This window comes from Ranitomeya variabilis, chromosome 3 (assembly GCF_051348905.1).
Source record: "Ranitomeya variabilis isolate aRanVar5 chromosome 3, aRanVar5.hap1, whole genome shotgun sequence".
Lineage (NCBI taxonomy): Eukaryota > Metazoa > Chordata > Amphibia > Anura > Dendrobatidae > Ranitomeya > Ranitomeya variabilis.
In genome coordinates, this window is record NC_135234.1 from 625972663 (window position 1) to 625985961 (window position 13299).

The window sequence follows — 13299 nt, forward strand, 5'->3', positions numbered from 1 at the left end:
CCGGCACTATGTGCCAGGAGCGGTCACGGACCGCCCCCGGCACATTAACCCCCGGCACACCGCGATCAAACATGATCGCAGTGTACCGGCGGTATAGGGAAGCATCGCGCAGGGAGGGGGCTCCCTGCGGGCTTCCCTGAGACCCCCGGAGCAACGCGATGTGATCGCGTTGCTCTGAGGGTCTCCTACCTCCCTCCTCGCCGCAGGTCCCGGATCCAAGATGGCCGCGGCATCCGGGTCCTGCAGGGAGGGAGGTGGCTTACCGAGTGTCTGCTCAGGGCAGACGCTTGGTAAGCCTGCAGCCCTGCACAGCAGATCGTCGATCTGGCAGAGTTGTCATGATCTCAATGGCAAGAGAACATAGCATAAGCATATATAGGAACTAGCTCTTGGAAGATGGGAACTGAGCTGACAATGAACTAAACCTAACGCACAACTAGCAGTGGCCGGGTAGCATGCCTACGTTGATTCTAGATGCCCAGCCCAGCCGGAGGACTAAATAAAGCTAGCAGAGGAAAATATTAGTCCTAGCTCACCTCTAGAGAAATACCCCGAAAGGAGACAGAGGCCCCCCACATGTATTGGCGGTGAGTTGAGATGAAATAACAAACGTAGTATGAAAATAGGTTTAGCAAATTTGAGGTCCACTTACTACATAGCAGAAGACAGAAAGGACACTTTCATGGTCAGCTGAAAACCCTATCAAAAACTCCATCCAGAAATTACTTTAAAACTCTGGCATTAACTCATAACACCAGAGTGGCAATTCCCGTTCACAAGAGCTTTCCAGACACAGTAACGAAACTACAGCTGTGAACTGGAACAAAATGCAAAAACAAACATGGACAAGAGTCCAACTTATCTAGTAGTTGTCTAGGAGCAGGAACAAGCACAGAGAGGCTTCTGATAACATTGTTGACCGGCAAGCAACTAACAGAGCAGCAAGGTTATATAGCGACTCCCACATCTTGATGGGAACAGGTGAACAGAGAAGATGAAGACACCAGTTCAATTCCACCAGTAGCCACCGGGGGAGCCCAGAATCCAAATTCACAACAGTACCCCCCCCTCAAGGAGGGGGCACCGAACCCTCACCAGAACCACCAGGGCGATCAGGATGGGCCCTATGAAAGGCACGAACCAGATCGGAGGCATGAACATCAGATGCATTCACCCAAGAATTATCCTCCTGGCCGTATCCCTTCCACTTGACCAGATACTGGAGTCTCCGTCTGGAAACACGAGAGTCCAAGATTTTCTCCACAACGTACTCCAACTCACCCTCAACCAACACCGGAGCAGGAGGCTCAACGGAAGGCACAACCGGTACCTCATACCTGCGCAATAATGACCGATGAAAAACGTTATGAATAGAAAAGGATGCAGGGAGGTCCAAACGGAAGGAAACAGGGTTAAGAATCTCCAATATCTTATACGGGCCGATAAACCGAGGCTTAAACTTAGGAGAAGAGACCCTCATAGGGACAAAACGAGAAGACAACCACACCAAATCCCCAACAGAAAGCCGAGGACCAACACGACGGTGGCGGTTGGCAAAAAGCTGAGTCTTCTCCTGGGACAACCTCAAATTGTCCACCACCTGCCCCCAGATCTGATGCAATCTCTCCACCACAGCATCCACTCCAGGACAATCCGAAGATTCCACCTGACCAGAGGAAAATCGAGGATGAAACCCCGAATTACAGAAAAACGGGGACACCAAAGTGGCAGAGCTGGCCCGATTATTGAGAGCGAACTCCGCCAATGGCAAAAAAGCAACCCAATCATCCTGGTCAGCAGACACAAAACACCTCAGATATGTCTCCAGGGTCTGATTAATCCGCTCGGTCTGGCCATTCGTCTGAGGATGGAAAGCGGACGAAAAAGATAAATCTATGCCCATCCTAGCACAGAATGCCCGCCAAAATCTAGACACGAATTGGGTCCCTCTGTCAGAAACGATATTCTCAGGAATACCATGCAAACGAACAACATTTTGAAAAAACAGAGGAACCAACTCGGAAGAAGAAGGTAACTTGGGCAGAGGAACCAAATGGACCATCTTAGAAAAACGGTCACACACCACCCAGATGACAGACATCTTCTGAGAAACAGGCAGATCCGAAATAAAATCCATCGAGATGTGCGTCCAAGGCCTCTTAGGAATAGGCAAGGGCAACAATAATCCACTAGCCCGAGAACAACAAGGCTTGGCCCGAGCACAAACGTCACAAGACTGCACAAAGCCTCGCACATCTCGTGACAGGGAAGGCCACCAGAAGGACCTTGCCACCAAATCCCTGGTACCAAAAATGCCAGGATGACCTGCCAACGCAGAAGAATGAACCTCAGAGATGACTCTACTGGTCCAATCATCAGGAACAAACAGTTTATCAGGTGGGCAACGATCAGGTCTCTCCGCCTGAAACTCCTGCAAGGCCCGCCGCAGGTCTGGAGAAACGGCTGACAATACCACTCCATCCTTAAGGATACCTGTGGGCTCAGAGTTACCAGGCGAGTCAGGCTCAAAACTCCTAGAAAGGGCATCCGCCTTAACATTCTTAGAACCCGGTAGGTATGACACCACAAAATTAAACCGAGAGAAAAATAATGACCAGCGCGCCTGTCTAGGATTCAGGCGCCTGGCGGTCTCAAGATAAATCAAATTTTTGTGGTCAGTCAATACCACCACCTGATGTCTGGCCCCCTCAAGCCAATGGCGCCACTCCTCAAAAGCCCACTTCATGGCCAAAAGCTCCCGATTCCCAACATCATAATTCCGCTCAGCGGGCGAAAATTTACGGGAAAAGAAGGCACAAGGCCTCATCACGGAGCAGTCAGAACTTTTCTGCGACAACACTGCCCCAGCTCCGATCTCAGAAGCGTCGACCTCAACCTGAAAAGGTAGAGCAACATCAGGCTGACGCAACACAGGGGCAGAGGAAAAACGGCGCTTAAGCTCCCGAAAGGCCTCCACAGCATCAGGGGACCAATCAGCAACATCAGCACCCTTCTTAGTCAAATCGGTCAATGGCTTAGCAATATCCGAAAAACCAGCAATAAATCGACGATAAAAGTTAGCAAAGCCCAAAAATTTCTGAAGACTCTTAAGAGAAGAGGGCTGCGTCCAATCACAAATAGCTTGAACCTTGACAGGATCCATTTCAATGGAAGAGGGGGAAAAAATATATCCCAAAAAGGAAATCCTCTGTACCCCAAAAACACACTTAGAACCCTTCACACACAAAGAATTAGACCGCAAAACCTGAAAAAACCCTCCTGACTTGCTGGACATGAGAGTCCCAGTCATCCGAAAAAATCAGAATATCATCCAGATACACAATCATAAATTTATCCAAATAATCGCAAAAAATATCATGCATAAAGGACTGGAAAACTGACGGAGCATTAGAAAGACCAAAAGGCATCACTAAATACTCAAAGTGGCCCTCGGGCGTATTAAATGCGGTTTTCCACTCATCCCCCTGCCTGATTCGCACCAAATTATACGCCCCACGAAGGTCAATCTTAGAGAACCACTTGGCCCCCTTTATGCGAGCAAACAAATCAGTCAGCAACGGCAATGGGTATTGATATTTAACAGTGATTTTATTCAAAAGCCGATAATCAATACATGGTCTCAAAGAGCCGTCTTTTTTTGACACAAAGAAAAAACCGGCTCCTAAGGGAGATGACGATGGACGAATATGTCCCTTTTCCAAGGACTCCTTTATATATTCTCGCATAGCAGCATGTTCAGGCACAGACAGATTAAATAAACGACCCTTTGGGTATTTACTACCCGGGATTAAATCTATGGCACAATCGCACTCTCGGTGCGGAGGTAACGAACCAAGCTTGGATTCTTCAAAGACGTCACGATAGTCAGACAGGAACTCAGGAATTTCAGAGGGAATGGATGATGAAATGGAAACCACAGGTACATCCCCATGAGCCCCCTTACATCCCCAGCTCAACACAGACATAGCTCTCCAGTCGAGGACTGGGTTGTGAGATTGCAGCCAAGGCAATCCTAGCACCAAATCATCATGTAGATTATACAGCACCAGAAAGCGAATAATCTCCTGGTGATCCGGATTAATACGCATAGTTACTTGTGTCCAGTATTGTGGTTTATTATTAGCCAATGGGGTGGAGTCAATCCCCTTCAGAGGAATAGGAGTCTCCAAAGGCTCTAAATCATACCCACAGCGTTTGGCAAAGGACCAATCCATAAGACTCAAAGCGGCGCCAGAGTCGACATAGGCGTCCGTGGTAATAGATGACAAAGAGCAAATCAGGGTCACAGATAGAATAAATTTAGACGGTAAGGTGCAAATGGAAACAGATTTACCAAGCTTTTTAGTGCGCTTAGAGCATGCTGATATAACATGAGTAGAATCACCACAATAGAAACACAACCCATTTTTCCGTCTAAAATTCTGCCGCTCGCTTCGGGACAGAATTCTATCACACTGCATACTCTCTGGCGACTTCTCAGTGGACACCGCCAGATGGTGCACTGGTTTGCGCTCCCGCAAACGCCTATCGATCTGAATAGCCATTGTCATGGACTCATTCAGACCCGCAGGCACAGGGAACCCCACCATAACATCCTTAATGGCATCAGAGAGACCCTCTCTGAAAGTCGCCGCCAGGGCGCACTCATTCCACTGAGTAAGCACAGACCATTTACGGAATCTTTGGCAGTAAATTTCCGCTTCATCTTGCCCCTGAGATAGGGACATCAAAGTTTTTTCTGCCTGAAGCTCCAAATGAGGTTCGTCATAAAGCAACCCCAAGGCCAGAAAAAACGCATCCACATTGAGCAACGCAGGATCCCCTGGTGTCAATGAAAAAGCCCAGTCTTGAGGGTCGCCCCGGAGCAAGGAAATCACAATCCTGACCTGCTGTGCAGGGTCTCCGGCAGAGCGAGATTTCAGAGACAAAAATAATTTGCAATTATTTCGAAAATTCTGAAACCCGGATCTATTCCCCGAGAAAAATTCCGGCAAAGGAATTCTCGGCTCAGATACAGGTGCATGACAAACAAAATCTTGCAAATTTTGTACCTTCGTGGCGAGATTATTCAAACCTGCAGTTACACTCTGAAGATCCATTACAAACAGGTGGACACAGAGCCATTCAAGGGTTAAGAGGAGGTAAGAAGCAGCTAGACAGCAATTAAGGGCTAGGCAGCAAAACTCTGAGGGGAAAAAAAAAAAAAAATTTCCCTTCAACACTTCTTTTTCTCCTGCTTCAGCCCAAACAATTAACACTTTGCGGGCCGGTCAAACTGTCATGATCTCAATGGCAAGAGAACATAGCATAAGCATATATAGGAACTAGCTCTTGGAAGATGGGAACTGAGCTGACAATGAACTAAACCTAACGCACAACTAGCAGTGGCCGGGTAGCATGCCTACGTTGATTCTAGATGCCCAGCCCAGCCGGAGGACTAAATAAAGCTAGCAGAGGAAAATATTAGTCCTAGCTCACCTCTAGAGAAATACCCCGAAAGGAGACAGAGGCCCCCCACATGTATTGGCGGTGAGTTGAGATGAAATAACAAACGTAGTATGAAAATAGGTTTAGCAAATTTGAGGTCCACTTACTACATAGCAGAAGACAGAAAGGACACTTTCATGGTCAGCTGAAAACCCTATCAAAAACTCCATCCAGAAATTACTTTAAAACTCTGGCATTAACTCATAACACCAGAGTGGCAATTCCCGTTCACAAGAGCTTTCCAGACACAGTAACGAAACTACAGCTGTGAACTGGAACAAAATGCAAAAACAAACATGGACAAGAGTCCAACTTATCTAGTAGTTGTCTAGGAGCAGGAACAAGCACAGAGAGGCTTCTGATAACATTGTTGACCGGCAAGCAACTAACAGAGCAGCAAGGTTATATAGCGACTCCCACATCTTGATGGGAACAGGTGAACAGAGAAGATGAAGACACCAGTTCAATTCCACCAGTAGCCACCGGGGGAGCCCAGAATCCAAATTCACAACACAGAGTGCTGTGCACACTGCCAGATCAATGATCTGTGATGTCCCCCCCTGGGACAAAGTAAAAAAGTTAAAAAAAAATTTTTCCACATGTGTAAAAAAAAAAAAAAATAAATTCCTAAATAAATAATAATAAAAAAAAATATATTATTCCCATAAATACATTTCTTTATCTAAATAAAAAAAAACAAAACAATAAAAGTACACATATTTAGTATCGCCGCGTCCGTAACGACCCAACCTATAAAACTGCCCCACTAGTTAACCCCTTCAGTAAACACCGTAAGAAAAAAAAAAAAAAAACGAGGCAAAAAACAACGCTTTATTACCATACCGCCGAACAAAAAGTGGAATAACACACGATCAAAAAGACTGATATAAATATCCATGGTACCGCTGAAAACGTCATCTTGTCCCGCAAAAAACAAGCCGCCATACAGCATCATCAGCAAAAAAATAAAAAAGTTATAGTCCTGAGAATAAAGCGATACCAAAATAATTATTTTTTCTATATTTTAGTTTTTATCGTATAAAAGCGCCAAAACATAAAAAAATGATATAAATGAGATATCGCTGTAATCGTACTGACCCGACGAATAAAACTGCTTTATCAATTTTACCAAACGCGGAACGGTATAAACGCCTCTCCCAAAAGAAATTCATGAATAGCAGGTTTTTGGTCATTCTGCCTCACAAAAATCGGAATAAAAAGCGATCAAAAACGGTCACGTGTCCGAAAATGTTACCAATAAAAACGTCAACTCGTCCCGCAAAAAACAAGACCTCACATGACTCTGTGGAGCAAAATGTGGAAAAATTATAGGTCTCAAAATGTGGAGACGCAAAAACTTTTTTGCTATAAAAAGCGTCGCTGGTTTCACACTTGCGTTTTTGTCTGCAGCGTTTTTTGCACAAAAAAACGCATGCGTTTTGTCCCTATATTTAACATTGAAAACGCATGCGTTTTTTTGTACGCGTTTGGTCGCGTTTTCAAACGCATGCGGTTTTTTTCTGCATGCGTTCATTTTCAGAAATACAACCTGCAGTATTTTCTTGCGTTTTTAAGCACATGCGTTTGTTTGCGTTAAAAACGCATGCATTTTTATCGAAAAAAAACAGAAAACACACTGAAAAGCCACCCACCACCATCAAGGTGATAAAGGGATCCAAACCCTAACCCTAACTCTACCCCTAACCTCACCCCTAACCGTTTAATGAATATTTTCTGACAGTCATAGTGCCACGTATTTCAGTGCCACGTATTTCAGTGCCACGTATTTCAGTGCCATGTATTTCAGTGCCACGTATCACGTATTTCAGTGCCACGTGTTTCAGTGCCACATATTTCAGTGCCACGTATCACGTATTTCAGTGCCACATATTTTAGTACCACGTATTTCAGTGCCACGTATTTCAGTGCCACGTATTTCAGTGCCACGTATTTCAGTGCCACGTATTTAAGTGCCACGTATCACATATTTCAGTGCCACGTATTTCAGTGCCACGTATTTCAGTGCCACGTATTTCAGTGCCACGTATTTCAGTGCCACGTATCACGTATTTCAGTGCCACGTGTTTCAGTGCCACGTATTTAAGTGCCACGTATCACGTATTTCAGTGCCACGTATTTCAGTGCCACGTATTTCAGTGCCACGTATCACATATTTCAGTGCCACGTGTTTCAGTGCCACGTATTTAAGTGCCACGTATCACGTATTTCAGTGCCACGTATTTTAGTGCCACGTATTTCAGTGCCACGTATTTCAGTGCCACGTATTTCAGTGCCACGTATTTCAGTGCCACGTATTTCAGTGCCACGTATTTCAGTCACGTTTAGGGTTAGGGTTAGGGGTAGGGTTAGGGTTAGGGCTAGGGTTGGAGGTAAAGTTAGGGTTAGGGTTTGGATTACATTTACGTTTGGATTAGGGTTGGGATTAGAATTATGGGTGTGTCAGGGCTAGGGGTGTGGTTAGGGTTACCGTTGGGATTAGGGTTAGGGGTGTGTTTGGGTTAGGGTTTCAGGTAGAATTGGGGAGTTTCCACTGTCCAGGCACATCAGGGGCTCTCCAAGCGCGACATGGCGTCCAATCTCAATTCCAGCCAATTCTGCGTTGAAAAAGTAAAACAGTGCTCCTTCCCTTCCGAGCTCTCCCGTGCGCCCAAAAAGGGGTTTACCCCAACATATGTATTATCAGCGTACTCGGGACAAATTGAACAACAACTTCTGGGGTCCAAGTTCTCTTGTTATCCTTAGGAAAATAAAAATTTGGGGGGCTAAAAATCATTTTTGTGGGAAAAAAAAAGATGTTTTATTTTCACGGCTCTGCGTTATAAACTGTAGTGAAACACTTGGGGGTTCAAAGTTCTCACAACACATATAGATAAGTTCCTTGGGAGGTCTAGTTTCCAATATGGGGTCACTTGTGGGGGGTTTGTACTGTTTGGGTACATCAGGGGCTCTGCAAATGCAACGTGACGGCTGCTGACCAATCCATTTAAGTCTGCATTCCAAATGGCGCTCCTTCCCTTCCGAGCTCTGTCATGCACCCAAACAGTGGTTCCCCCCCACATATGGGGTATCAGCGTACTCAGGACAAATTGGACAACAACTTTTGGGGTCTAATTTATCCTGTTACCCTTGTGAAAATACAAAACTGGGGGCTAAAAAATCATTTTTGTGAAAAAAAAAAAGAATTTTTATTTTCACGGCTTTGCGCTATAAACTTTAGTGAAACACTTGGGGGTTCAAAGTTCTCAAAACACATCTAGATAAGTTCCTTGGGAGGTCTAGTTTCCAATATGGGGTCACTTGTGGGGGGTTTGTACTGTTTGGGTACATCAGGGGCTCTGCAAATGCAACGTGACGGCTGCTGACCAATCCATTTAAGTCTGCATTCCAAATGGCGCTCCTTCCCTTCCGAGCTCTGTCATGCGCCCAAACAGTGGTTCCCCCCCACATATGGGGTATCAGCGTACTCAGGACAAATTGGAAAACAAATTTTGGGGTCCAATTTATTCTGTTACCCTTGTAAAAATACAAAGCTGGGTGCTAAAAAATCATTTTTGAGAAAAAAAATAAAAATTATTTTCACGGCTCTGCGTTATAATCTGTAGTGAAACACTTGGGGGTTCAAAGCTCTCAAAACACATCTAGATAAGATCCTTAGGGGGTCTACTTTCCAAAATGGTGTCACTTGTAGGGAGTTTCAATGTTTAGGCACATCAGGGGCTCTCCAAACGCAACATGGCGTCCCATCTCAATTCCAGTCAATTTTGCATTGAAAAGTCAAATGGCGCTCCTTCCCTTCCAAGCTCTGCCATGCGCCCAAACAATGGTTTACACCCACATATGGGGTATCAGCGTACTCAGGACAAATTGGCCAACATTTTTTGGGGTCCAATTTCTTCTCTTACCCTTGGGAAAATAAAAAATTGGGGGCAAAAAGATCATTTTTGTGAAAAAATATGATTTTTTATTTTTACGGCTCTGCATTATAAACTTCTGTGAAGCACTTGGTGGGTCAAAGTGCTCACCACACATCAAGATAAGTTCCTTAGGGGGTCTACTTTCCAAAATGGTGTCACTTGTAGGGGGTTTCAGTGTTTAGGCACATCAGGGGCTCTCCAAACGCAACATGGCGTCCCATCTCAATTCCAGTCAATTTTGCATTGAAAAGTCAAATGGCGCTCCTTCCCTTCCAAGCTCTGCCATGCGCCCAAACAATGGTTTACACCCACATATGGGGTATCATCGTACTCAGGACGAATTGCACAACATTTTTTGGGGTCCAATTTCTTCTCTTACCCTTGGGAAAATAAAAAATTGGGGGCGAAAAGATCATTTTTGTGAAAAAATATGATTTTTTATTTTTACGGCTCTGCATTATAAACTTCTGTGAAGCACTTGGTGGGTCAAAGTGCTCACCACACATCAAGATAAGTTCCTTAGGGGGTCTACTTTCCAAAATGGTGTCACTTGTAGGGGGTTTCAGTGTTTAGGCACATCAGGGGCTCTCCAAACGCAACATGGCGTCCCATCTCAATTCCAGTCAATTTTGCATTGAAAAGTCAAATGGCGCTCCTTTCCTTCCGAGCTCTGCCATACGCCCAAACAGTGGTTTACCCCCACATATGGGGTATCAGCGTACTCAGGACAAATTGTACAACAACTGTGGGGGTCCATTTTCTCCTGTTACCCTTGGTAAAATAAAACAAATTGGAGCTGAAATAAATTTTGTGTGAAAAAAAGTTAAATGTTCATTTTTATTTAAACATTCCAAAAATTCCTGTGAAACACCTGAAGGGTTAATAAACTTCTTGAATGTGGTTTTGAGCACCTTGAGGGGTGCAGTTTTTAGAATGGTGTCACACTTGAGTATTTTCTATCATATAGACCCCTCAAAATGACTTCAAATGAGATGTGGTCCCTAAAAAAAAATGGTGTTGTAAAAATGAGAAATTGCTGGTCAACTTTTAACCCTTATAACTCCGTCACAAAAAAAAAATTTGGTTCCAAAATTGTACTGATGTAAAGTAGACATGTGGGAAATGTTACTTATTAAGTATTTTGCGTGACATATGTCTGTGATTTAAGGGCATAAAAATTCAAAGTTGGAAAATTGCAAAATTTTCAAAATTTTCGCCAAATTTCCATTTTTTTCACAAATAAACGCAAGTTATATCGAATAAATTTTACCACTAACATGAAGTACAATATGTCACGAGAAAACAATGTCAGAATCGCCAAGATCCGTCAAAGCGTTCCAGAGTTATAGCCTCATAAAGGGACAGTGGTCAGAATTGTAAAAATTGGCCCGGTCATTAACGTGCAAACCACCCTTGGGGGTGAAGGGGTTAAGCCTAATTCCGGGGGTGTGCATTGTATCCAAGTATATCTAAGTGTATCCAGAATGAGAAACCCAGACCCGTACTTTTATTGCCAAACTGAAAAATCCATTGAGAATGGGGGAACGACAGTCTAAGAGGGCCTTATCCATTTGTATGGGGGCAAAATCCTGATGATGGTAGGCCTGTGCCCAGTAGGATTACAGCAGTATGGTGAGTTTTCCAGGAATGGTAAGATTCTATTTCTACCAGTGATATCAAGAACAGGATTTTTGGATCTAGCCTTGGTGGAGACACTTTAGATTTTCTCCAATATACAGGTGTCATATTGTTTTTCTGCTTTTATTACTTTTCTTCACCCTACGAAACACAGAATTTTACTTATAACATGCAGATATCATCACCATGCCGAAGAAAGGTGGTAAAAAGTCTGGCAAGTTAAGCCGTATGACTGAAGAAGAGCGGTTACTCTACATGCAACAGAAGATGATGGCAGAGGAGGAACAGAATAAGAAGAAAGAAGACATGTTAATGCAATTCCTAAAGGTACTCATTCATAGTAATCACTTATTGAAGGGAAATTGTTTTAAGGGAACCATTCCCTGGATTTTTCAGTTTAAACTAAATATTCTTCTAATTAGTGCTGCTCCTATTCCTTTTGGAATAGCTTTTGATCTTTTGTTTTTTTCTTCTGTTCCAATGTTTTGCCGTCCCAGAAATAAAGATCCAAATTTTCCCTTCAACTAACTGGGCATATACAGTACAACCAAACTTCTCTTTTGGCCCAGCTGTTTTTTTGATCGGCCAGCGACAGAGAAGAAAAAGCAAAAGCCCCCCAAAATTATATGGTATATGCCCAGTTAGTTGAAGGGAAAAATTCCAGGGAGCATAGACTTTGGAATGGAAGGGGGAAGAAGAAAAAGAAAACCCACCAGCATCGTGTGTCTTAAATGCTGCTGTCATAGACTAACAGCAGCGACCAGCGCTCGGCTCCATTCGCTGCAGTCACAGCTGACATTTGCTGGATATGGGCACGTTACACTATGGCTGTAGCATGCCATAGACATCTGTAGGAAAGACCCCAAATGTATCCGTGTCGCCATATGACGTTTGCTGTGTGCTTCATATTCTAAAGCTTAAATAATGGGCTTGAAAGAAATGCAGATGACTGCCTTACTGGTCAGTGTTTCTCTATGTGTGTTTGTTTTTTGTGATGGTTATATATGCATGATGATTACATCTCTATAGGACAAACTTGCTAAAGAAGAACAAAGCAGCAAAATTAACATGAGCAAGCTGAATGTACAGTGGCGTGCCGTACTGCGAGAAGCGAAGGCCAAGGAGCTGCGCAAAGACATAGAGATTCTCCATCAGACGTTTGAGAGAGTTGTGGACTGCAAGGATAATGTCATCAAGGTGTGAAACTGTTCATGACTTTATATGTGAAGGTGACATGGTGTCAGGCTATAGTGTGAAGCTATCTGGGTACCTTAGGTATCCATGGTTACGACCACTAATATAGTGACAGCTCGTTGCTAATGGTCGTAACCATGGATACCTAAGATCCTGGAATGCCTGCACACAAGGAAAGAGACTTAGCGAATCAGAAAAACTATACTACATTTCTAATTAGAGGAAATAGCTAATACTATTATTACATCTACTACGTATTAAGGTAGGATCTTGGCTATGGGAATACCCCTTTTAGCCCCCATACACATTAGACTAACGTCGGCTGAACCTGCTGATATCAACAGGTTTAACCGCCTGTCTAATGTATATGGTGGCCCCCAAAAGATGATCGTCAGGGGAGTTAAGGATCCAGCATGTCTGATTTCGGACTACCGATCCTTTTGTTCTCCCTGAGATGAGCTGCCTTCAGAGACGTCTGGCAGCCGCTCTTATGGTGAACGCAGGAGATAGCTGCTGTCCGAATGTCGTTTGGCCAGCAGCCATCTATCGTTTATGGGGGGCTTTGAGGTCCATTTACACTGCACGATTATTGTGAACATGCGTTGCCAAGAATAATGGCAACCTACACGCACTGAACAATCTCTAATAAACCGTTCAGTTCTCACCTGAAGAGCGGTCAGCCTGTGTAAACCGGCTATTAAACGACCGCGGATCAGCAAACAAGTAGCTGGTCAGCCGTCGGTTTGTGTACACAGACCCGTTGTAAAAATCTTGAAAAATACATGTTAAACTGGAAATCTAAAATCATGTACAGTGTTTCTTGTCCCTGCCAGCTGGGACCACATAGTCGTGGCTACATAAGTATGCCGCAGCAACATCGCACTTGTGTGACTTCTCGCAGATCAGCCGTTCTCACCTCCCGCTGCGTCATCTGGTACCAAGCTGCCGCCCAGCAGAATCTGAGCTGTGGATCTGTTATCAGCCTGGCTTAGAAATTAGTTATTAGCTTGTCTGAAAGGTTCTT

At 44.2% G+C, this 13299-nt stretch overlaps 1 protein-coding gene across 2 annotated transcripts in view; it reads left to right on the forward strand.

Moving 5' to 3' along the window:
- Positions 1-13299, forward strand: part of DRC2 (dynein regulatory complex subunit 2) — a 79962-nt gene that overhangs the window by 17473 nt on the left and 49190 nt on the right. For both annotated transcript variants that reach the window (XM_077297470.1, XM_077297469.1), the window contains exons 2-3: positions 11257-11408; positions 12111-12278. In XM_077297470.1, coding sequence (XP_077153585.1) covers positions 11268-11408; positions 12111-12278 — 309 coding nt within the window. In that variant the 5' untranslated portion in view covers positions 11257-11267. The remainder of the gene's footprint in view (positions 1-11256; positions 11409-12110; positions 12279-13299) is intronic.